At 37.8% G+C, this 26,322-nt stretch overlaps 1 protein-coding gene across 22 annotated transcripts in view; it reads left to right on the top strand.

Moving 5' to 3' along the window:
• Window positions 1-26,322, top strand: part of DST (dystonin) — a 488,729-nt gene that overhangs the window by 192,822 nt on the left and 269,585 nt on the right. For 20 of the 22 annotated variants that reach the window (XM_005552656.4, XM_005552659.4, XM_005552672.4 and 17 more), the window contains one exon: window positions 17,775-17,836. In XM_005552656.4, the coding sequence (XP_005552713.3) occupies window positions 17,775-17,836 (62 nt within the window). Of the gene's footprint in view, window positions 1-10,684; window positions 10,806-17,774; window positions 17,837-26,322 lie in introns of those variants that run through there. The other 2 variants (XM_065542905.1, XM_074037721.1) reach the window with 1 other exon arrangement.

Below are 26,322 nucleotides of genomic sequence, written 5' to 3' on the forward strand. Positions count from 1 at the left end.
AATACAAAATTAGCCAGGCGTGGTGGTGCATACCTGTAATCCCAGCTACTCAGGAGGCTGACGCAGGAGAATCGCTTGAACCCGGGAGGCAGAGGTTGTGGTGAGCTGAGATCGTGCCATTGCCCTCCAGCCTGGGCAACAAGAGCAAAACTCCTTCTCAAAAAAATAAAAAAAAACAACAAAAAAACCTCAATCTTGTTTATAGTAATACAAACTGCTATTATATTGGAAAGTGCCCAAACAGCCTTAGTAGGTATTGAATAAACAAACTGGTAAGTCCTTCCAATCAAATACCTCTCAGTAATCACAAGGAAGAAATCACCTGCACATGTAACAGTGTGGATGAGTCCCAAATGTATTACGCTGAGTGAAAGAAGCTAGATTCAAATGACTGCATGCGTCTGTTTATGTGAAACATAGAACAAGCAGAGCTAATCTACAATGTCAGAAATCAGGTTGTCTGTGGGAGTGGGGGTGGGTATTAATGGCAAAGAGGCACAAGAGAACTTTATTGGGGGATGAAAATGTTCTTTATCTTGTTTTGGGTGCTGGTTACAGGATGCAAACAATTGTCAAAACTTTTTGAACAGAACACTTAATATTTACTTATTTTATGTTGGTTGTACCTTGATTTTAGAAAAAAACAACATAAAATCAAGTGCATAGTTTTGTCATAGTTCTGTCATAGCACGTACCATGCAGTTTTGCAAATTCTGGCTTCCTAGTCTATCTGCCACTGGGCTAAGACAGGATGACTCATGATGCCTTTTTGTATTGCCAGTGCTTAGCACTTGCCTGGTGCTTAGTGGGTTTTCAAGAGATGCTTGTTGACTGAATGGAATGCTACCTTGTTAAAAAGGCTGGTCCATTAAAAGAAAAAAGGAATAGTTTGGAAATACTGGAGACCCACTTATGTGCTTGATACAATCTTTAGAAGCATGGAAATCTAAGCTTCATAAGAGTTGTGATTCAAGCCATTATTAACTTACAGAGATTTGCATATAAAAAGTGTAGACTGAGTTTCTACCTTTTTAGTAATTTGCTTTGAGCTTTTCTAGTCAGGTGTCAGGTGATGCCTGAAGTTTAAAATTCCATAATTTCCCTATTCTACCCTCCTCTTTCCTCTTTTATTTTGGAATAATTTTGGCCTGGAACGGATCCTGGAGTCACACCTGTGGCTTTAGGAGTCTTGAAAGTACTTCATTATGGAAATAAATTTTAGTTGCTACGTTTAATTTCATAGTTAGACAGAAGCTGCTAAATGCTCACTTGGTCTGTAGGTACTGGGCCACATGGTGGTTCTCTGTTCTCTGAGGGAACCCAGTGGCTTATAATCTCTTGGGAAAAATTCCGTAACATTTTAAATGGCTGCCTGAACCTGGGATTTCAGCATTAACTCCGTATGTTCAAGATGACACCAGTAATAGTGTCACACATTTAAGAAAGTATTGTACAAATTGAGAGATTCTCAAAACAAAAATATCACAAAAATGCCTGCTGTAAAAAAAAATAAATGATTGTAAAAAAAAAAAATAGATACTCCTTGAAGAAAAACTGGAAGAAAAAAGATGAAAATACAAATTACTGATAATCTTACCACCTACATTTAATTGCTAATATTATATTGGCATATTTCCTTATAACCTTTTTTCCTAAGCACTTCCATTTTTCCCTATTGGTGCATTTTTTCCCTAATGGTGATGTCTATTTAATTAATGCATAATCTTCCTTTGTGGCTCTATCATAACTGACTTGATAATTTTTCTGTTCTTGTTTAGGTAATTTCACAATTTTCTACTAATAGCTAATAATAATAGCCAAAAATATTGACTATTAACAGGCATGACTTGCATTTAATGTTAAAATAAATATTTTCTTGCTTTCATCTGAAGTTTGGATTTTTTTAGATTCCAGAGCCTGAAGTACTGGGGGTTAAAAGCATGGATTCTGGGGCCTTGAACAAATTACTTAACTTCCGAATGCCTCTTTTTAAAATCTGTAACAAAGGAATAATAACCATCTGCTGTTGTGAAAAATGTAAATGCTTGGGACAGGGCCTTGCATATAGTAAGTGCTTATAGAACACAAAACTTTATGAAAACTTTTAAAGCTTTTGCTCAGTATTGCCAAATTCTGGAAAGGTTATAGCAGTTGAATCTCCCATCAGTGCTATCTCAGGGTGATTATTTTTACCACACAGAATTAGCTATTAGCAAAACTTTCTCAGTATGCATCTGTTGTTATTGGCACATCATCATTCAGTCTTTCTTCTTTACTCTTCTAGCCCTGATTTTTGTTAATAATTTATCTACTTATTGATAAAAGTGTGGAAACAAAGAAAAATGAATTTCCTCTTCTTTTCTTTTGCATATTCCCTCCCTCCCTCCCTCCCTCCCTCCCTCCCTCCCTCCCTCCCTCCCTCCCTTCCTTCCTTCCTTCCTTCCTTCCTTCCTTCCTTCCTTCCTTCCTTCCTTCCTTCCTTTTTTGTCTTAGGGACTAGAAGGTGACTGTGTTACTTTCTCATGAAGATAGATAGGAGGAGCTGTGGAGTTTGAAAATCTGAGACCACTGTTCTCATAGTAGATAATAAAGAAGCATAGATTATTTTTAAAATGTCTGTAAGGAGATCTGAGAAGAGTGTCCACTTCTTCAAAGTTTGCCTTTGGTTTTCAGGACAAGCAAGTGGACAAGGCAAGAATTCACTAGAAAGTTGAGGTATGGAGATAATCAACCCAAGGTGATATTCTCTAGTGGGTAAACTTAGGGGGAAGTTCTTTTCTCCTCTGACTCCAGTTAGAGCTACTTTATCTCTGTCTGTTTTACATGTTGTGTTTTGGGTAAGTATTTACTGGGAGAATGAGTCCCTAGCAAAACAGGTTTGAAGATCTTTTTCCCAAGAGGAATTAAGCCTCAGAGAGAAGTCTGTGGGCACTCCAGATACTTAACATTTAATGTGTGCCTTTCCTTTTGCTCATCTGTACTCCCGGGTGTGGCTGCAGGGAGAGGGTGCGGTGATGGTGGTGGTAGCGGCAGAGCCCTTCTGGGATGGTGTTGGGTTACCTGGAGTGTGGTTCCTAAAGCCCACTGGGGCATGCATGGTGATCCTTTAACTAAAGCAGTTGTCCATACCAGCTGTAAACTACATTTAAATAAGCAACTTTAAGTGGGAGGCCATGTGATTATGAACAAACCCAGAATGAAAATTTTTTCCAGTGGTTCAGAGCAGTTGTCTTTGGTGTTCTCCACCCGTTTATTCCTGCTGATGACTCACTCTGCAACTGGCCCTGTTCTATTATAGGAGTGAAAAGTGTTACGCTTGTGATTCATACCTGTAATTTCCATTGCCTTAAAAAATGTGGCCTCACAACCTGAGAAAATACTCTTAAACTCCCTGGTCAAATTAAAGAGACCACAGTGATACGAAAGTAGTTACTAAGAATTCTAGATCACTGTCGTTTTCATGAAAAATGGAACTTCTTATATGAGTATTAGGCCATGTATTAAGGTATATCTGATTTTATTCCTTAGGCCATATTCATGGTACCAGTCAATACTTATCAAGAAATACTTATTGACTGACATGGTACCAGTCAATACTTACCCTGATTATGTTCAGGGTAAACAGAATTAGAGCATTCCACTGTGTAGTAACCTACAGTATCAGAGAAAGACAAGAGCTCCCAAGCTCCTATTTTTTATTTTTTTGAGACACAGTCTTACTCTGTCACCCAGGCTGGAGTGCAGTTGCCTGATCTCGGCTCACTGCAACCTCTGCCTCCCAGGTTTAAGCAATTCTCCTGCCTCAGCCTCCTGAGTAGTTGAGACTACAGGTGCATGCCACCATGCCTGGCTAATTTTTTTGTATTTTTAGTAGAGACGAGGTTTCACCGTGTTGGCCAGTCTCAAACTTCTCACCTGAAGTGATCCGCCCGCCTCAAGTCTCCCAAAGTGCTGGGATTACAGGCCTGAGCCACTGCGCCCAGCCCAAGCTCTTATTTTTGACCTTGTATTGATTTATACCATCACCTTGAGAAGACTGAACATTTCTCTGTACTTTTTTCTAATATAGGGGACTTTTATGCAGTTTATTTAGTGAAGGGCTTAATCCTTAACAGCCAAGGACATTTTATTTTGGTTTTTCTTTTTCTGGAATTGATATAGTAAGAAATCACATCTGTTTATCTTATGTCCTGTCCTAGTTCCTTGATGTTGGAGACTGTATAGTTTGATTCACCCTTACCTCTTAATTTTGTATAGTAGAAAAGGTATTAGAATATCTGGGCCAAATTCCAGCTCTGCTGTTTCCTTGCTTACAGAAATCTTGGGCTAGGCTATGTTCTTTGAAATTTATTTTTAAAAAATCAGTAATAAGAGGATGATGATCGATAAAAACAGCAGTAAGATTGTTGTGAGATGAAATGAAATTCTGTAGTGCATAGTGTTGTGACTTTGATGTTTATTGTAGGCGCTTGATAAGAATTTGCTGATTTAATTGAAGTGTCTAGGAAGCCAGTATATTTCTTGAGAGCCTAGTACATAAACTTAATTATACTCTATTATCGTATTTAGTGCTTTATAAGAATACTGTGTGAATAAGTGTCTAGTAATACCTATGATTCTGCTTTATAGATGAGAAAACTTGAGTTGCACAGAAGTTAAATCATTTTCCCAAGCTGAAATTGCTAGCCAGTGTTGATGCTAATATTTGAACCCAGGTTTATGTAGATTCCTTGCCTCTACTGATTCTTAAGTCTTGTTTTTTGTCCTTACCATAGCTGCCTACCAAAGCCTACCAAATACGGTCTAGTGAAATCATATACAGGGTATACAACCGTATACAACCATAACCATATATGAAACCATATATAGGAATATATATTCTTTTATATTTTGAATTATAAAGGCACCTACTTATTTAATGAACTTATGTAGGCATATGTTGTCCAGGTAGGCTATTGGTTGGGACAGAACATAGCATAAAGGTAAGAAGAAATAGGATTCTTTCAGAAACCAACAAGTCATAAAATTTCAAAGAAACTTGAAAAACTATGTATTCCTTATAATTTGTTGATTTTATTTTTATCTGAGTTACTGGAGGTCCTGCTTTGATAAATTTTGAAGGTTTCTTGTATGAATTTGATTTTTAAAGTGAACTGTTCTGTTTTTGTCCTTATACATATGTACTAATTATAAAAGTTTTCAAAACTGAATACTTTAAAACACCAAATTACTTAAGGTCTTCATAATATAATGGATTTACCTTACATATAAATAATGTAGAAATGATGCTTATTTAATTCATTTTCATCAAGTTACATATCTCTGTGCTTTGGGGTATATTCTTATCTAGATCTCTGAATCTAGAAAGAAAGGCTGATAGTGAAAACCTTTAAAAATCTAATTTCTTAAGGTTAGCATGTTACAGATTAAGAGTCGCAGAAGCTTTCTGTCCTTAAACAGTGACTCAGATTAGCAGAAGTCAGATTATATATAATACTTAAATGTTGTAGCAGTATTACTGTAATTAGAAATCTTTTTATGTTTATATGTTTTTAGGATGCTCAGGTAGGAGAAGGTAGATTCTAGGAGTTTTATATTCAATTCTTAGCCAATTGTGAGAACAGATACCAGTAAATTTCTTGTCAGAGCAGAACCTGATCCCCTAGATCCCAGCCAACAGTACGATTGAACCTCAGCTGCTCAGCAACTACACTTATAGGAAGGCAGGAGATCTGATGACTGGGAGAGCAGATAGTGGTAGAGGAGGAGATATACAAAAAAGCATTTGTATGGAGAGATTTATGGCATCTGTAGTTTACATCTCAGTTTACCTAGCACATTCTACCATTCTACTCTTGTCCTGTGTCTGGATTCATGACAGATGCCGGCAAAACCATTTGTTTTGTTCTGTGGCAATTAAACTTTGAACAAGGAGGCTCTTCACGCAGTGTAATTTCTGACTATATTCTCAGTAACTGATTCTCCTTTCAGAGACCTCCTGTGCCTTCTCTATTTTGTATCTCAGACTGGGCAGCCATACTCTGAAGAAAGTATCACCAGTTGCACCTCCACCTCTGCTCCCCAACTCTCATCCCTCCCCTGTCTTCTTTCCTTTGCCTTCCCTCCTGCAGCCATCAGCCTAAGAGCAAGTCCAGTAACACCTGAAGTGCTTAACTTCAGGCCAGAATGGGGTACTCTGGCCTGTGTCTCAGTATTTTTTCTATATCTTTACCATAGAGTTCACCAAGATATGTAATACATAAATGAATAAAATAACTTGAAACACATTTTCCCCTCACAGTTATTATTAATAGCAATAAACACATACACCCTCCTTGTAAAATAGTCAGGCACTCCATCTAGAAATATGTAGAATGAAATATGAAAGACACCGTCTACCAGCCTCTCTCCTTACAGCTTCCACTGTCTTCTCCTGATGAAACTGCTGTTCCTCATGATATACATCTTTTATATCTATTTATTATTTTCCATTATTTTTACTTATCTTGTAAACATCTTTTATGTTACTATGTGCAGATTTTCCTTTATTAAAATTTTATAGGATAGGTAAAAGGTGAACTATAATTCATTCATTTAGTCTCCTGGTGACTGATATTTAAATTGTTTCAAATATTTTGCTATAGTAAACATCTTTGCATGCTAATCATACATAAGCAAGTATTTGTTTCCTACAAGTAGAGTTATTGGTTCAGAAAGTATGTGGATTTTAAGTTTTAATGGACACTACTAAATTGTTCTCAAAAAACTCTTTGTGGCTGGGCATGGTGGCTCATGCCTCTAATCCCAGCACTTTGGGAAGCCAAGGCTAGGAGATTGCTTGAAGTCAGGAGTTGGAGACCAGTCTGGACAAAAAAGGGAGATCCTCTCTCTACAAAAAAGTTTAAAAATTAGCTGGGGGTGGTGGGGTGTGCCTGTAGACCCAGCTACTCAGGAGTCTGAGGTGAGTGGATCACCTGAGCCCAGGAGGTTGAGTTTGCTGTGAGCTGTGATCATGCCACTGTACTCTAGCCTGAATGACAGAGTAAAACCCTGTCTGTTAAAAAAAAAAAAAAGAGTATTTGCCATTTTACATACCCACATTACAGTAGCTTGGGACTGTCTATTTCTCTGCATTCAGCATTATCATTCCTACTAATGTGTGCCAATATGAAATCATTTTATATGCATTTCCTGATTAGAAAGTTGCTTTAGTATTACCCCATATTTTTGTTGGCCATTTGCATTTCTTCTATGAATTGTATGCTCACATCATTTATAATTTAGGAAGAGCTGTCCTTTTTTCTTACTAATTAATAGGAGTTATTACTCTATTTAGATATTCTTGATGTATATTTTATATAGAGAGATGTTTTCTTCTAGTGAGTTTTTAAACTTTGTCTACAGTGTCTGCTGTTATATCAGTAGTTTGTCAAATTTGATAGTTTTATTTGTTTAGTTTTTTTGGTTCATAACTTGTTTTGAAATATTCTTCCCACCCAAGTATTTTAAAAGCATTGTTTTCTATATTTTTAAATGGTTTTATTTGTTTTAAGAATTGTCTTGTTTCCAATATTGTATAATTTCTTTATGTACTGCCAGGTACTATAAATCCGAAGATTTTACTGTAGCTGTGTGTTGGACTTGTTATTTCCACACTTCTCTTGAAATGTGCAAGAAGAAAGCTTTTCTTAAGCAACGCCTTTCAATATTTCTTTGTACATGCAGCAACATGAGAATCTTTTGTTGCTAAAACAGAGGCAGACAATATTTATTATTGTGAGATCAACTGTAGGCTTTATGTATATAGGACTTTGCATTAGTAACTAAGCTAAGAAATTACTGGGAAATAACAGCATTTGTATACTTTCACCTATGGAGTCCTAAAGTATTTTGCAAACTTTCTTAATGATGAATAATTTTATGTGATAACTTTGGTAGAATTTTCCTGGTGAGGACTTTCCTTTTAACAAAAGTAGGGTAGAGGGGCTAGTGGCTGGGGAGTGGTCTGTGGCTAAGGCTCAGTGTTATTAAGTAGCTTCCTCTAAGTCTGTCCTTCCGCAGAGGTGAGTCACAGACGAGTGAACGAAAGTTGGATTGACTAGAACATGAACATCAGTTGTAGGTCTATACTAATAGAAATAAACCATACTGATGTTCCTGTGGAATGAACATTTGGGAAGACTTTTCAATTAAAATGAGAGTGGGCACTTTTTCCTATTACCCATTTCAACTACGTGGCAGCTACAACTTCCAGTCACCAAGTAATGTTGGCTGAGATTTCTGTGGTTGAAGATCAAATCAGGTAGGCAAGTGAGGTGTTCTAGAGTGAGGCAGTGCTGTCAGCTGATGATTGGGTGTGAGCTGATAGCTCACAGGTGGTTTGAGATGGTATTCTACGGGGGATGGGGTGGTGAAGTGCAGCCTCTTTGATTTGTTCTCACCCAGCTCCCTGTTCACCAACCATCCATTGTCCAACTTTTTCAGGAACTGATCTTTTCAACAATCCCAACTATTCCTTTCTTCTTTCTTCTATAATACCAACAATCTTACAGCTGTTCACTTGCAATACTTTTACTGTGTTGTACCACAGAGCTATTTCCAGGCAGTAATAGGGAAACTGACTAGCGTCCTTTCTTCTCCTTCCATTTTACCTTCATGTTTACCCTTTTTTTGTTTTTTTTTGGAGATACAACCCTTTTCAAAGTGTTTCTCCATCTTTTAAAATTCACATCTGATCCTTAAACTCAGAAATCTCATCCCTGCCTTAAATTCTGATGTAACTTCTTAGTAAAGCATTGCAGCTCCCCTCCCTTCCACTCTTTAGAATCGTTAAGCTATAGAAGGTAAATTCCATCTTCTGTGGATTCCCACCATTGACAATTGGGCCAAGCTTTACATTTTTTTTTTTTTTTTTTTTTTTTGAGACGGAGTTTGGTTCTTGTCGCACAGGCTGGAGTGCAGTGGTGTGATCTCTGCTCACTGCAACTTCCGCCTTCCAGGCTCAAGCAGTTCTCCTGCCTCAGCCTCCCGAGTAGCTGGGATTACAGGTGTCTGTCACCATGCCCTGCTGATTTTTCGTATTTTTAGTAGAGACGGGGTTTCACCATGTTGGGCAGGTGGTCTCAAACTCCTGACCTCAGGTGATCCACCTGCCTCAGCCTCCCAAAGCTGAGATTACAGGCGTGAGCCATCATGCCTGGCCCAAGCTTTACTTTTTATTTTTAACTCATTTTTTTAAAGTTAGAATTTTATTTCCAAAGTATGAAATTATAATATTGAGTAGGCTTTTACAAACTACATTCTCTGCTCTTGGTAGCTTCATGATCCTGGGCAAGTTGTTTAACCTCTAGGTACCTCAGTTTCTTCATGTGTAAATGGAAGTTATCTCACTGATTGTTACGAGTATAATGTGCAGTGTATGTGTGTTATATATGTGTGTGTAATTGAGAACAATACCTGGCAAATAATAAGTACTCTCTAAGTGTTTGCTATTATTTTTATCATCCTGGTTTCAGTGAAATAGACAGGCTCAGATTTTCCTGTAGTGGAGGCAAGGGCTCTAAAGCTAATTTGAAAAAGAGAGATAGGAAGAGAAGGGCTATTTACTAAGCAGATACTTTGAACTTTTCAGCAGGAGCTGGTACAATTTATTCATTTATAGTATATTTAGAATACGGTTAGAAAATCATATAAAGATGTTTCAAAGCATCTTGGCAACTGTTAATCCAGCAGTATTGTGGTATGATTGAATACTGGTTCTCGATTGCTGAAATAAGTAGTGATCATTTTTGTTTGTTTTTTTTGGAGTTAAATGTGTATACATACAGCTTATATTCAGGAAGGTCTATTGGTCTAATGTTTCAGACAAACATAAGAATGCTGAAGATAGTTGGTCTTTTGCTTGTTTAGAACAAGAGTTCTCATATCTTGACTTTTCATTATTCATTCCTTCATACTTAGAAGTGAAGTGCTCCTAAATTGGAGGCACCTTGCTTTTCCTGCATTATTAGATTAGGGGTTCTATTGTTTGATGACATAAAGGGTTTGGAATCAGACTTCTTAAGATCCTACTTTGACTGTGGAATTTTAGGCTAGATTCTTAATCTCTACAACCTTAATTTTCACAGCTTTCAACTGAGGACAGTACTACCCAACTCAGAATTATTGTGAAAACCAAATGAAAATTTATCTATAAGGCATACATAAAGAAATACCCAAAAGTGGTTTTCTCCCAGAAAGATGTATGTCTAGCCTATAAAGGTGATCCTTCCAAATCATGTTCCTAGCACACGTATCAGGGATAAGTTAAACGAGTTAGGCTGGATTTTTTGTTTTCTTTTTATTGCAGGGGAATTCTGCCTGGGGTGTTAGAAGAGAGAATGTGATGAGTTAGTTCAACTGTGAAATCTAACATCCTATTGGTTTGCCTCATTGCAAAACAAAGGGAATTAAAACATTTTTTTAAAGGACTTCTTAAGAACAACTTTAAAATGAAAAGGAGAAATAGACAATTTAGTTTCTTTTTAGTAACAGTTGTATATATCCCCTACAAAAATAGTAGAGGAGTCTGGCTTTGTTAATGTTTGTTTAAAAGGAGGTGTTGACTAGTTTTCAGCTTGCAAGTAGGAGTGTCTAGTCAGTGTTTTCTTTTCTACATAGAAAGTTAACAGGACTCTGACACATCAGAGTTGGTATGGAGAGAGTTTAGGGAACTGCTGCACAGATTTCCTGCACAATGATGGGGCAGCTCATGAAAAATGGTCAAGATTGGAACGCAAAGCTGGTGGGACTGATGTGCTGTATGGGTTAGTAGTATCACGTATACTATCACTTTCATGTTTTCAGAACCGGGAAGGGAAAGTTGCACTACCTGCTTTGGTTTGCATGGCGATAGTTTAGCTGATTGTCCAGCACCTTTCGAAAAACTGTACCAAAATCAGGACAACTTCTGAGGCTCCCTGGAGAGAACTCCCCCGCCTATTGTCCACAAAATATGTGTATTTATATAATCTCAATACTTACTGTGTGTGTGGTACTGAGTGAGTTTAGCTTTGTTTGGATTTCACTGAAAACCGGTCAATATAGATTGTGATAATCAGTGCTCTTTTTGCATTTATTTGTTTCCCTGCAATTCTGTTATTCTTTGTCTTCAGTGTCGTTACATATTTTCAGCTGTTGCACGTTATAAGGGGGATGTAAATATATATTTTTATTGAAAACTTAATCTATAAATGAAATAATTTTCAAATAGAGGAATGTTATAAAAGCTCAATTGTTTAAAATCACAGGAATGATTTTTCCTTTTTGTTGCCGTAGCAACATTGCCCTAAATATAAATCTCAGTGTTAGACATCTCTAACTGAAATGAAATAAAGAACCATTATGAGACTTGTAATTGGAAAATTAGATGGTGTAATCTGGAATACTCCCTTCTGAAATAACTCCCTTTTGAAATAATGTGTATGGAAAGTGGTGTGATTTACAAAGTCTTCCCAGACTTAAATTATTCTCTGACTCTAGGTTGCTCTCTTGAAGAAAGTTGAAGCCTTTAAAATTCACATTAACTCTTTTCTCATTACTGTAGCATTGTGGGAACCTTCTCATATTAAAGAGCATACTTTGGTATTTGAATGGGACTCATTTAAGTTGATTGTCGTTTTAAAGAAAAGGTTTAGGTTGTTCCTGTTAGAAAACAGTATCATAATTTATGATTTATGTGTGTTATTTAGTTAACTTTAGTCTTTGTATCTTATGTACGTTAGTTATGGATCATAATTTCTAGATACTACCTCAGTAGTACCTACCAAATATCATGTTATTAGCAGTGCTTTTGAGCCTCTAGCACAACAACAACAACAACAACAAAACTTCATCGATCGAAAGAACCTTTGTATAGTTATATTATTTAAGTGAACCTATCCTCTATGCTTAGAGGTAAATTATTTGATTATCTCAGCTTTCTTAATATACCACTTGGGTAACAAATTAGCCAATTTATCTATAGAATCTGTTTTACCTCATATTCCTTGAATTATAGGACCAGTTTTTATTCACTTAGAAAAGAAGAAATCTATTTTGTTAACCCTTTTGTACCCAAGAGGAAAGTAGTTTATATAATACACATAATACATTAAATTTATTTTGTGACTTGATATAGAAACTCTCTATTCTTGAATTATAAAGATTTTTAATGTATTATTGATTTTTTTTTCTTTAGGATTTAGCATCAGGGGCCTTGGCTGTTATTTTAATGGGAATAATATGGATATTACCTAGGAAGTAATTTTTTCATTTACTCTGTTTTCTTTTTGCTGGATGCTTAGAAAAGCACTGCTGAAAATGTGATATGAGTGCTAGACTTTGGCACAGAACTTCCATTGTTTGCAGTCACTTGTCCAAAGTTCACATCACATCACAGAGCCAGATTCCCCAGCTCCCTGTCTGTGACTGAGATGTGGTCAGCACTTCCATTTGAAAAATGACAGTATCTTGGGGATAGTGGAAGCACCTCTGTAGGGAAGCATAATAGTTGGGTCCTAACCACAGCTCTTTCAATGTTAAATGATTAAGTCAGAGTTTCTTTTTGGTGGAGAAATTGACACATGGCTGGCTTCTGTCTTGCTACCCTACTTTCTCTCCTTTATGCCCCATGTGACAGCCCTGGATGAGGCTGGTCCTTCTCTTTTTGGTGCTTGTATACATGGTGAGTGCCATGTACTTCTCTCAGTTGGTATGCTTACCACACTGCCTTTCTGTCAGGTGTCCTCTCCAGGTGATGAGCTTCAGAAACCAAGACCAGTGCTTTCTCTGCAGCCTGGTGGTCCCAGTGTTACAGGGAAGGGGTCCAGATCCAGACCCCAAGAGAGAGTTCTTGGATCTCTTGCCAGAGAGAATTCAGGGCGAGTCCATAGAGTAGAGTGAAAGCAAGTTTATTAAGAAAGTAGGCTGGGCGCCGTGGCTCATGGCTGTAATCCCAACACTTTGGAAGGCCAAGGCGGGAGAATCACCTGAGGTCAGGAGTTCGAAACCAACCTGGCTAACATGGTGAAACCCTGTCTTTACTAAAAATATAAAAATTAGCCAGGTGTGGTGGTGCATGCCTGTGATCCCAGCTACTCAGGAGGCTGAGACAAGAGAACCTGGGAGGCAGAGGTTGCAGCGAGCTGAGAATAAAGAATGGCTACTCTGTAGACAGCAGCCCTGAGGGCTGCTGGCTGCTCATTTTTGTGGTTATTTCTTGATGATATGCTAAACAAGGGGTGGATTATTCATGCCTCCTCCTTGTAGACCATATAGGGTAACTTCCTGACATTGCCATGGCGTTTGTAAACTGTCATGGTGCTGGTGGAGTGTCACAGTGAGGACGACCAGAGGTCACTCTTGTCACCATCTTGGTTTTGGTGGGTTTTAGCATCTTTACTGCAATCTGTTTTATTAGCAAGGTCTTTATGACCTGTATCTTGTGCTGACCTCCTCTCTCAACCTGTGACTTAGAATGCCTTAACCATCTGACAATGCAGCGCAGTAGGTCTCAGCTTCCTTTTACCTAGCTCCTATTCAAGATGAAGTTGCTCTGGTTCATACCCCTCTGACACCAGCACTACCATAGCACTGGACTCATAAAATGACCAGATAGCTGCTAGGATGAAGAGTGAGTAAATGAGGGAAGTACAGAATCTGCACTTATCAGTGAAGAGAACTAGTCAATTGTTTCTGTTTCCTTGTTCCTGCTTTACATACAAATTGGTAATTTCGGTTTGTTTTGAACTGTTTAGGAATAGCAAGGCCGAAAGACATTTAAGACACCATTATTGCTTTAAGAGATATACTGCTGTATATATACAAGTAATTCTATATTGTTTTCCTGAGTTGGATTGTCCTTCCTGAAATAAAATTATTTCACACTATCTGTCCAGTGCATAGAGGCATTGTGGCATAGGGGCTTTGTGGCATCTAGTATGTGGTAGACAAAGATGAATGAGGTATAGATGATGCCCCTAAGGGGCCAACAGAGGAATTAATAAACATTTTGTGGATAATATTATTGGTTCACAATTATTAATGTCATTGCTTTTGATAGCGTTTTAAGCAAAGTGCCTGGAGGTTTTACATTTGGAATCAGGCAAATAAAACCATTTTAGGGTCAGGTGCAGTGGTTCATGCCTATAATCCCAGCACTCTGGGAGGCTGAGGCAGGTGGATGGCGTGAGCTTAGGTGTTTGAGACCAGCCTGGGCAACATGGCAAAACCCCATCTCTGCAAAAAGTACAAAAATTCACCAGGCGTGGTGACCTGCACCTGTAGTCCTAGTTCCTTGGGAGGCTGAGGTGAGAGGATCACTCCAGCCTGGGGAGGTGGAGGTTGCAGTGAGCCAAGATTGTGCCACTGCAGTCCAGCCTGAGCAACAGAGCGAGACTCTGTTGTCTCAAACAAAACAAAACAAAGAAAAAAAACCAGGCCTGGCGCAGTGGCTCACGCCTGTAATCCCAGCACTTTGGGAGGCCGAGGCGGGCAGATCACGAGGTCAGGAGATCAAGACCATCCTGGCCAACATGGTGAAACCCTGTCTCTACTAAAAATACAATTAGCCGGGTGTCATGGCACATGCCTGTAGTCCCAGCTACTCAGGAGGCTGAGGCAGGAGAATCGCTTGAACCTGGGAGGCGGAGGTTGTAGTGAGCTGAGATCGTGCCACTGCACTCTAGCCTAGGCGACGGAGCAAGACTTCATCTCCAAAAAACAAAAAAAAAAAAAGAAAAAAAAATTAGTATGAATTCTGAGCTTTTATAATCAGAATTTGCAAACTTCTACTGTCTGGGAATACTTTCTGCACCCCTTTCTCTAATTTTTAAGTACTCAATGTTAAGTCAAGAAGTATATTAGAAGTTTGGGGCACTGAAAAGGTATTATAGGCAGAATCTAAAGATAGGCTGTATATAAGCACCTTTTGTTTCTCCCTGACAGTGATAGGAAATGGAAGGTGTTTCAATGAGGTACTTTGGAGAAGAAATGCTTATGAAATAAAAACTACTTTATATGTCCCGCCTCCCGTTCTTATTAGAATAGGAGACCTCTAAATGATAATACTGTCACTGAGTAGTTTTACAAGTTGAATCTGAACAAACCATTGTATCACTTTACTAAAATTTCTGTATTTCCTTTTCTTGAACGTTTGTGTTTTTTCAGAATTGTTATTTTCCTATTGTAAACACTCTGATTTGTATTCTCGTAGTTACATTTTGTACATACTGTGATTATAACTTTGGAATAGATTTTAGAAGTAGATTTGCTAGGAAAGGTTGTAGATATTTTTAGGGCTTTTTATGTATATTGACACATGATTGTAGGGCAGTGTCGTCCAATAGAGCTTTGTTTTAGAGCAGTTCTGTCTGACAGAAACTTCTGTGGTGATGGGATTAGTCTATATCAAATTATTCTAAAGCAGTGCTGTCCAGTAGAGCTTTGTTCTAGAGCAGTGCTGATAGAAATTTCTGTGATGATTAGAATATTCTGTTTCTGTGCTTTTCAATATGTTAGCCATTAGCTACATGTGACTGTGGAGCACTTGAATTGTGACTAGGGGCAACAAAGAAACTGAATCGTTAATTTTATTTTGCTTTAATTAACTTTGTCACTTTAAATAGGTGTATGTGACTGGTGGCTACAGTATTGAACAATGCAGATGTAGAAAGTTTAAATTAAATGACATTTTCATTAGCAATATGTGTGTCTGCTTCCTATGTCCTTTTCAAGACGAAATTTTTTAAAAAATAAAATCTTGGCAATTTGATAAGTTAGAAAGCCTTATCTGTGTTATTTTATATTATTATTATTTGTTAGTGAGGTTGAGTACCTGTGTGCATTACATTTTTATTGTTATTTTATTATTTTTCTGAGACAAGGTCTTGCTGTGTCACCTAGGCTGGAGTACAGTGACGCCATCATGGCTCACTGCAGCCTTGACCTCCTGGGCTGTAATGACCCAACCATCTCAGCCTCCCAAGTAGCTGGGACTACAGGTGCATGCCACCATATCTGGCTAAGTTTTGTATTTTTTTGTAAATATGGATTTCCTCATGTTGCTCAGGCTAGTCTCCAACTCCTGGGCTCAAACAATCTGCCCTGATTGGCCTCCTGAAGTGCTGGGATTATAGGCATAAGCCACTACACTCAACCCTTGGGCATTACCTTTTTAAAAATTAATTAACTGTCTGCTTTTGCCCACTTATGCTTTATGGTGTTAATCTTTTTCTTTCTTATTGCTGGTTTTTTGTAATAATATGAGTAACATTTGTCTCATATTGTGTATATTTTCCCCAGTTGATATATTTTTGTTTACATTCAAATTATTCTAGAGAACATAAATACTTTTAATAAATAGGACAAACATTTTCAAAGAAACTCTAGTTATATTACAATAGAGGAGGTATTGAGGAGAAAAAGAGATTGAAGAATGAGGAGAAAAAGAGATGAAGAAAGAGACTGAGACATATCTTACCCCCAGGGAAAGGATGGAGAACATCTGAATTGTGGTAGAAGAGGAAAGAAGACCACCAGGGAAGGAGAAAGAGGTAGCACTGGAGGCAGAAAGGACAGAAGAAGGAAATAAGAAAGTAAGGAATTGCCGTCTAGAGGTAGGGAGGAAGAAGATAGTATAATATAGTTTTGAATGCTAGCTCTAGGTGTTGGATGATTCTCATTCTCCTTTGAAATAATAGCTTGAGGGACCACAGCATTACAATTGCTCTTTTTCCTTAAATCAGAAGAAAACTTTTGTCACTCTTCTTTGCACTGTCTGTAGGAACCAGGGCAGGATCACTGTCTACAGTAAAGATCTAGTGGGGGCATTTCTTTGTTATACAGTTCAACACAGAACTCTAGGAAAGAAATAGCATAGGCCGGGTGCAGTCGCTCACGTCTGTAATCCCAGCACTTTGGAAGGCCAAGGTGGGCGGATCACCTGAGGTCAGGAGTTTGAGACCAGCCTGGCCAACATGGTGAAACCCTGTCTCTACTAAAAATACAAAAAAAAAAAAAAAAAGAAAAAAAAATTAGTTGGGCATGGTGGTGCATACCTGTAGTCCCAGCTACTGGGGGGACTGATCCCGGAAGGCAGAGGTGGAGGTTGCGGTGAGCTGAGATCACACCACTGCACTCCAGACTGGCTGACAGGGTGAGATTCTGTATCAAAAAAAAAAAAAAAGTATAGTGATTCCACTGAATAATTAAGCATAATAATTAATATTCAGCCAGAGTCTACGTCAAGCCAAAAAGTCTCAATTTAGGCCTTGCCTTTTGTCAAGACTTTATTTGCTGGGTAATCATGAACAAGTCTTTTATCCTTGTTAAGTCTTGGTTTCTTATTCTACAAAATGGGAGTAACACTACCTACCCTCCCTCTTATGGCTGTGAAGAGCAAATGGGACATACATATGGTAAAGTGCTTTGGGAAATTCAGTGCAAGGACAAGGCTGAGGTTAGACAACTTTGTGGTGGTGGTGGTGGTGATGAAGGGTTATGGGACAGAGGGGCAGAGGGCATTTGTTTAATGGAGGAATATTGGTAAATGCTGTATTGGGAAGAGACCAACCTGACAAGCAGATCTTTAAACACTTTCTTACAGAGAGCCTGAAGTTTCCAAAATTTAACAAGAAACTTTGAATACACTGAACCATATCTTTTAAATATCTCATTTTTGTTTATATCCATGACCACAAGGTCATCTATTCGTAGATTTTACCAGCCTTATCTTTATATATATTTTTTTCTTCCAGATGAACGGGACAAAGTTCAGAAGAAAACGTTTACAAAATGGATAAATCAGCATCTCATGAAGGTCAGTTTTTATTTCATTTACTTCCTGGAATTGTTTTGAATATTTCAGTTTATTTTGCAGTAATTGATTATATAGTTCTGAAGCATAACTTTTGAAAATCATCTTGAAAGTTTAAATTCTAGAGAATTTTGCATGCATTTTAGGCATCTATAATTATTTGGTGTATGAACGGCGGGTAATGATGGAGGTGGAAAGATAAGTACCTAGTGATTACAGTGCATCTGTGACGTTAGTAAAACTTGTTATTGGAATCTATAAAATCTCAACAGTTTCAGAAGTCTGTACATATTTATATGTTAGTGCATGGAAAACCTACATTTCTTAGTAAGATTTTTTTTCTCTCTCAAGATTCAAACCAAGTTCTGGCATCAGATTTATGTGGATGGCAGAAGGTTAGATGGGAATAAAGATATTGTAGAGACAGAAGTCTAGACTAATTTTATTCTTATACTTAATTTAATCCAGTAATTGGTGCTTATGTTTAACTTTCTCTATGAAGCAGTTAATGGTTGTGGTTCTTAAATTAATATTTACTTGTGTACCATGGGTAATTTTGAGAATATAAACTATCCAGAAAATAGATAGACACAAAATTTGCATATAATTTCATGGAGTTACTGGACCCCATTGAAGCCCTTCTGTAAATCTTGTGTAAGGAACTCTTAGGATTTCACAATAAACTATTGGTCACTTTCCCCTTTCTCCCACCTTTTATGGAGAGCCCTAAAGTTGAAATAGGTCATGTTTCTATTTGGAGTTTTCTCGCATAGAAACATTATTTTAAATGTGGTTATATTGTTAAGCTAGCCAACAAATCTTATTTAAACTATCATGTAGCTTAAGAGTGGTACCAGTAATGTAAATAGCGTCTAATCATCTTCTGTAAAAGTGATTTTTATTTCAGGGGCATATCAGAATTACCTTAGAGATGTGTCAGTCCTGTTTCTCTCACCACTTGACAGAACCTTTTTCTCAAATTCTGATAATATCCCTCAGGGAAGGCACATCACCCACTCTCTGGCTGAGAATCACAAGCGATGAAAGGTTGAGACCCTCTGCTTTGTGAGGAAATGTATTGTGAATTCTGATGTTGCATGTGGCAGTTCATCTGTCCTCTCCCAAGCTTTTCTTTCATTCTGCACATACTGTGTGGGAGAGGATCTCTTCCTTACAGGCTAGGACACCTCTGTAAAGTTTGGGGTGTGGACCTTTGGAGCTGAAGACTCCATTGGGATTTTCCTATCCCTGAGGTGGCTTTAAGGGAAGCAAGCTCTTTGAAGAGGCGCCCCCTTGGCTGCTGCTGGCCTAAGCAGTCTTTGTAGCTATGGAGATCTAGGGGTGGGCATATGTAGGGAAGCAAAGAAGGTTGCTTCATATCTTCTGTAGCTACTGTGGTTCCAGATTGGTAATCAAGTCACAGATGTTGGCAGTGGACACCAGAGAAAAGTAGAAGCACAAATGAAATGGCTTATGGGAACCATAGCTCTGGCACTAGACATATTTATTGGGGACCTACTGTGTGCCAAGCATGTTGGACTTGCCCTTTCATTTTATGAATGGTTCTTAAATTAGATGATTTAGTATAAAGAGACTGCTTTTGCTAAAAGCATCAAAATACTAGTTGAGCTGTTTGAGGACAGAGGCTGTATTACTTATTCCGAGGGCCCATCATAGTGCCTGGCAAGAATATTCTCACCATGTTTAATACATGTTGCATACATTAAATTGTTGAGTCCTTCCAGCAGCCCTTCGAGGTGGCTTAATGTAGTGATTACACATATGTAGTCTTTAAAGTCAGACAGCAAGTGATCAAATCTTGATTTTCCTGGAATATGTACCTTTTTTTGTTTTGGCAAAATGACCTCCTAGGTAGATCTCCAAGATAATAAGACTTAATTCTGCTGTAACATACTAGGAATTGGGAAAATTAGTATTTTAGTCATAGTAGCCAATAGATAGATATATGCCAGTCTAACTGCTTAGGGTTGTAATCAAGTTAGTTTGTTTCCTGAAGTCTATTATGGGTCAGAATTTAAAATTAGCTCTTATTAGATGGGTCAGAATTTAAAATTAGCTCTTATTAGATAAGGAGCCACTTTAGGGAGGGGGAAAGCTGGACAATATGGTCTTGGCTAACTCACGCTGCCAGTTAGGTGCTTAAGTTCTTGTTCTGTTTTATTTTAGTGTCAGCTCAGTGTGGACTTTTAATCCTGAGTTGTGCACTAAAATTCCTAATAGAGAACGCAAGTGCGTCAGAACATAGCTTCTTATCTTGCTTTTTTTTTTTTTTTTTTTTTAAATGTCTAGAAGTTATAGCATTAACCTCAAGTGAAGAAAAATGACTAAATATCCCAAAACATTTTGGGGTACCAGGCTGCTAAGGTTCATGTTGTTATTCGTTAATCAGAAAAAATTCAGTCTTCATGGGATTTTTTCTATGCTGGATCTAAAATTGGTGAAAGGAATATTGCACTAGGCAGTCAGCCTCATTTTGTCTGACTTAGAGGATTGTTGAACACTTTTGTTTGGGTGGCCATTTGGTCATAATGCAGTTAGTGGAACATATAAAGTAAATATATGAATGTTGGATAAAACATCTTAATATTAGGAAAATATTTCTTCTGTATTGGTTTTCTTATATTCTTTACTTGGAATGTTGAATATATTCAGGGTGAAACAGGGAAAGGTGAGCAGTAGGTCCTATATCTTTCTTGGGGCCTACCATATTCCTTTCCAATTAATGACAAATGTGTTATTTGAAGAGCTTTTAATAAAATGGGATCATGTTGGCCGGGCGCGGTGGCTCAAGCCTGTAATCCCAGCACTTTGGGAGGCCGAGACGGGCGGATCACGAGGTCAGGAGATCGAGACCATCCTGGCTAACACGGTGAAACCCCGTCTCTATTAAGAAATACAAAAAAAAAAAACTAGCCGGGCGAGGTGGCGGGTGCCTGTAGTCCCAGCTAGTCGGGAGGCTGAGGCCGGAGAATGGCGTGAACCCGGGAGGCGGAGCTTGCAGTGAGCTGAGATCCGGCCACTGCACTCCAGCCTGGGTGACAGAGCGATACTCCGTCTCAAAAAAAAAAAAAAAAAAATGGGATCATGTTATATGCATGTTAAGGGAAAGGATGATCATGAAAAAATGAGTTGATAAAATAAAAGACGAGGAGTAAGGAGAGAAGAAATGGGAGTAGGATCATTCAGATAAAAATATTTCTATGTGTATTTTTTTGTTTTGCCTTTTTTAACTGTAGGCATAAGTAGTCTTTAAATCATGGGGCAGAGAAGGGAGAGAAAGGGAGAATTGGAGATGCACATTGGATGGCCCTCAAGGAGCCCTGTACCTGGGTCTGGAGATCCTTCGTTCTTGTCTTTGGCTTTGTGTTCTGTAATAAGTTGCCTGGAGTGCTGACTCAGGCTAGGGATGTGTTCCCTATTTTTTAAATAATTCTTAAAAGTTTTGTCTTTTCTGAATTTTTATCTTGTTAATTTTAATTTAACATTATTCACTTATTTCCCCCTCCCTTTTTCACCCTTGTCATGACTCCAAGAACTATTCTTGTTTGTTCTGTTCCTTTGGACAGTGAGGTGCTTGAGGGGTTAGTCTCCAGACAGGCCTTTCTGGATTTTTGTTTTTTTCATTTTTGTAAAAGGTATATTGTGTTAACTTTGAACAAATTATCTTTGAAAGGAAAACGTCTTTTGCAAGGTTATCAGTCTGTGACATGTACACCAAACAGAGGTGCAGAAAAAGCCTCACCTTTGAGGTCAGGTAAACGGGGATGTGTCCAGGCTTTGCAATTCATTATTTGTGTGAACTTAATCTCTTTATGCCCTCATCTGTAAAATGGTGGTAACATCAGCTTGGTGTGAGGATTTAAATGAGATAGTCTAACTAAGCATACAGCATAGCGCTTGGCATATTGTTAGGCACTCTATTAATGGGAGCTTATGGTGTAGAAGGGTGGGTTGACTTGGATGGTGTCAAAATTGTGAAGTTAAGTGAAACTTGCTTTGGTGCCCATCTACTTCCCTTATCTGTGTCTCTTTTTATTACATTGAGTACTTTTCCTTTTAGTTTATTCATTTTAGAAAAAGCTACAGTTTGGGGTTCAGAATCTTTTTGAGGAGGTTGATAGATGTGTTGCCTCTTTACCTTAGAGTCCTGCTGGGACACTGAATGGCTTACCTGTGGTAATCCTGTTAGCTGCTCTCTCTTTGCCCCTGCCTACCCCTCCACAGATTTTTAAAGGTTTATTTGGGGGCCTGGAGTCCTTTTTTAAATCTCCTTTTCTTCTTCTCCTGCACATTCTTCTCACAGAAAGGGAGTCAATGAACACTCATCATACTTCTGAAAGGTTGGTAGCTTTTGGACCTCAAAGTTAATTTTACTTAGAGTCACACTTGGATGGCATCTTCCAAATCTTCTGGTTTAGTTCCCTCATTTAAAAATAGGTTAAACTTGCCACACAGCTACTACTGGTAGAGCTGCACTAGAAGTTGTGAAATGAGAATATGAATTCAAATGAGATGCTGTGTCCAGTGTTTGACTTCTTTGAGCACTGCAATAGGTCGCAGATCCCAGCAGGTCCCCCTTGGATGTGGAGTTGCGTTTACTTTTCTAACCTTCTAGTTTCAACTATTTGCTAATTTTTGTGACTTGGGTAGTTGTGATAGCTATAAAAAAGCATATACACAGTGCTCAGGGTTGATACTGGCATGGTCAATTTTTAAAACTTTATATAACTGGCAAAAGTAAACATTGTGGAACTTTTAAATGATTGCGTAAGTTACTGTTACATTTATATGCATAAATATTTTCTTCTTAAAATATTTGGTGAGGATTTTTTTGCTCTTTGATATAGCTTCTTTTGCTGTTTTTTTTTTTTTTGCTTTTTTCAAAAGCATGCTTATTAAAAGGAAAAAAGTCAAAATTATAAATGTTTTTGGAAAATCAGTTAGAAACACAAAAGCATTTGTTAGAAAAAGTTTTCCTGAAAACTCTGGCACAAAAGCTTGAAAAACAACCTATGATGTACTAAAATTACCGATACTTGAAAAAAAGCCATAACTGGGGGATATTCCTTTTCAACCAAATGGCTGTTTAGCCCAAATGGTCATGATGATCAAATTGCTTTTAACCGAGTGTATGCCACTCTATAGTTTCAAACCATGGTCTCATTTATGTTTAAGCTTTGCATGTGTTGCTTCCTTAGAAGAGGGTCCCTTTGGATCTCCACTTTCATCTGGCTGATTAGTGAAGAATTAACTAGCACTTGTGAACTAGCACCCATTAAAATTAGGAACATGGAACCTGATTAAAAATTTCAAGATTTTTAGTTCCTTGATTTAAAAGTCCTTGTTTATCCAGAAAAAAGCAATCTCTAAAAATATTGTTGTTTAAAAAGTTAAGTATTTGATTTGTGACATCATTTGTTTTATTATATCATTTAAAATATCTAGATAGGGTAACAATTAATGTCAAATATTAAAGCAACTTTATAAGAAAACAAAATTTTCGTGATTGTTAAATTCTTTCTAAGCCCAAACTATTTATTATAGCACTGTTATAACTGCAAGAGGTTGGAAGTGACCTACATGTTCATCAATAAGAGATTGGTAAAAATAATTATGATACATCCAAACAGCGAAATACAACATTAGAAAGAATCAGGAACATTAGGCCAGAAAATGAAATGAAACACTTCAATCTCTTATTAATGGTTTTGCTGAGTCGGAAGAGGTAAAACCATCTCTATTTGCAGATGATAGCATCTTGTTTAAAGAAAATCCCAAGGAAACCACCATAATAAAGACCAGAATGAATAAATGAGTTCAGTAAGGTTGAAGCATACAATATCAATATTTAACAAACTATTGTGTTTCTATACACTTGCAAAGAACAATACAAAAATGAAATTAAGAAAACAGTTCTGGGCCAGGCACAGTGGTGCACACCTGTAGTCCCAGTTACTTGGAAGACTGAAGTGGGAGAGTCTCTTGAGTCCAGTCTGGGTAACCTGGTGTGACCCTGTTTCTTAATCTTTTGATTATCAAGGAAAATTCAGGATCAGGTCAGAGAACATTTTTCACTCAACAGTCCAGCAGATGACAGTAAACTCTGTATAGTCTCAGCAGATGACGCCAAGCCCTCAGCCTGGCCTTCAACCACTGCTGCTCCATCTGGCTTTCCCACTCACATCCTGGTGCCCTGCACACCCCAGCCCTGGGCCAAGGCTGCTTGGGGGTGGGCCCTGAGAACTTTTAAAATGTAACCTTTTCTCCAGAAAAAAATTAATATGGCCTTATTTTGTATTTTTCAGAGCTAAAATTACATTTGTTTAAAGCAAATCGGCGAATTAATTAAAACTTGTATTTGTTGGTGAGCAGACATCTGTGGCTTTTTTCCAGATGTATTTAAATTTTAGTGTTCCAGTGGTTCAGTTGTGTGACTAAGCCTGCCCTTGAAACTGACTGTTCTGCTAAGAATGTTTTCTTTTTGATTCATAATTCTTCAGAATACTTTTAAGAATAAAGTGCGGTTAACACACAGATCATTTACCTTGCAAATCATGGTTTCTAGATAAATTACTGGTGTCAGGAACATTTATGTATTATTCTTTAGCATAATTTAAACTGCAGAACTAGAGTAAGAGCTGGTTGTTATTGGAAATACCTGTGTCTTCAGTTCGCTAAATTTTACCTGGAGAATTGTTCCAAAATATAAAATTGATGACATTCTTTTGTCATTTACAGCATTTATTTCTGCCCGTTCTACCTATGAAACTAGGTACTCCCTCTTTATATTAGAGAGTTTTATATAACTACTTGTTGTTACTCATCTCGTGCACTTTGCTGTCTAGAAATTCATAGGACAACAATATGAGAAATGACACCTACGAGTTAAGTACTGATTTAGGGAATCAGTACTTTTTTCTCAGGGAATGGGGTGGGGGACAGAGAAAGAAGGAAGGACTTTATTTTCTGAAGCACGTTAACAGCTATCATTGGAAGATTCCCTTTAATCACTTACTTGGACCTGGAATTAGAACTTAAGCCATGAGAGACTATGTTTAGGAGGATTAATTTAAGGGGGTGAATGATTTTTAGGGGAAGGTTGGAGTCCAGAGAAGTCTATATAATGTGGTTTCCTTGCATAGGATCCATCTAATTGGCAATTTATGGTGGAAATATATTCTTCAATCCTGATCAGCTATATTGTAAATTTATTCCTTCACATTTGTAAGAGGCTATTTGGTCTAAATATTGTTTCTTTTTGTAAACTTTAATTTATTGACACATAAATGCATTTGGAGAGGAAGAGGCCCTGGATGCCATTGTTGGACACACCCTGTTTGTGAGTCATCTACTTGGTTGCTACATGGGAGACACCCAACTATCACAGATTTTATCACTCTTCCATCATGACTTTGGAAAGCTTAATTTACTCATGGCACAGATATTCTTTGCCCACATAGTGAAGTCAGTGACTTCATGACTCCACCAAATCAATCACACTATTCTTTATTGTCTGATTTGGTGGCGGGAAGAAAATATAAATCCTCAAGCTGAGAACACAGTGGTATCATTTAGAGAATAGAAAAAAAAACTCTGTTTCCTCTGTGGTTTTGACCATTGCAAAGTTATCAAATTTTACATAACGAGAAAATTTTACATCTGTGGACTCAGATGAAATAGGAGAATTTTTTTTTTTTTTTTTGAGACAGAGTTTTGCTCTTGTTGCCCAGGCTGGAGTGCTATGGTGCGATCTCAGCTCACCGCAATCTCTGCCTCCCGGGTTCAAGCGATTCTCCTGCCTCAGCTTCTTGAGTAGCTGGGATTACAGGCATGCGCCACCATGCCAACTAATTTTGTACTTTTAATAGAGATGGGGTTTCTTCATGTTGATCAGGCTGATCTCGAACTCCTAACCTCAGGTGGTCTGCCCACCCCAGCCTCCCAAAGTGCTGAGATTGCAGGCGTGAGCCACCACGCCCAGCTAAAATAGGGGAATTTTCAAAGCATTAACTTTATAAAGGACTAATGAAAAATACTGCTTAGTAGAGTGTATTGCTTTGGGTTCTTAAAACCTACAAATAAGACTTTTTTTTCCCAGACCTTAGATTTATGTTAGTAGGTCCTAAACTGTAGCCTTGTCAAACTCACTTGGAGGGCTTGTTAAGATTTCTGGGCCCCATCCCAGGAGCTTCTGATTCACTAGGTCTGGGGTGGCCTGAAAACTGGCATTTCTAACAAATTTCAGGAATTTATATTTCTAACAAAATGCTGATGCTGTTGACCTGGGGCTATATTTTGAGAATTCTGTCGTAGATAAATGGATATAAACATATAAATAACCATCTCTTTCATTTAGCATAACCAGTAAGTATTCTAATATAGTGTAGAGACTAATAGTAGCTATCTTTCATTGATCCCCTACTGTATGCTTAGTACTTTACAATACAGCTAATGTTGTTTTAGAACTA

Source organism: Macaca fascicularis, chromosome 4, assembly GCF_037993035.2.
Source record: "Macaca fascicularis isolate 582-1 chromosome 4, T2T-MFA8v1.1".
Taxonomy (NCBI): domain Eukaryota; kingdom Metazoa; phylum Chordata; class Mammalia; order Primates; family Cercopithecidae; genus Macaca; species Macaca fascicularis.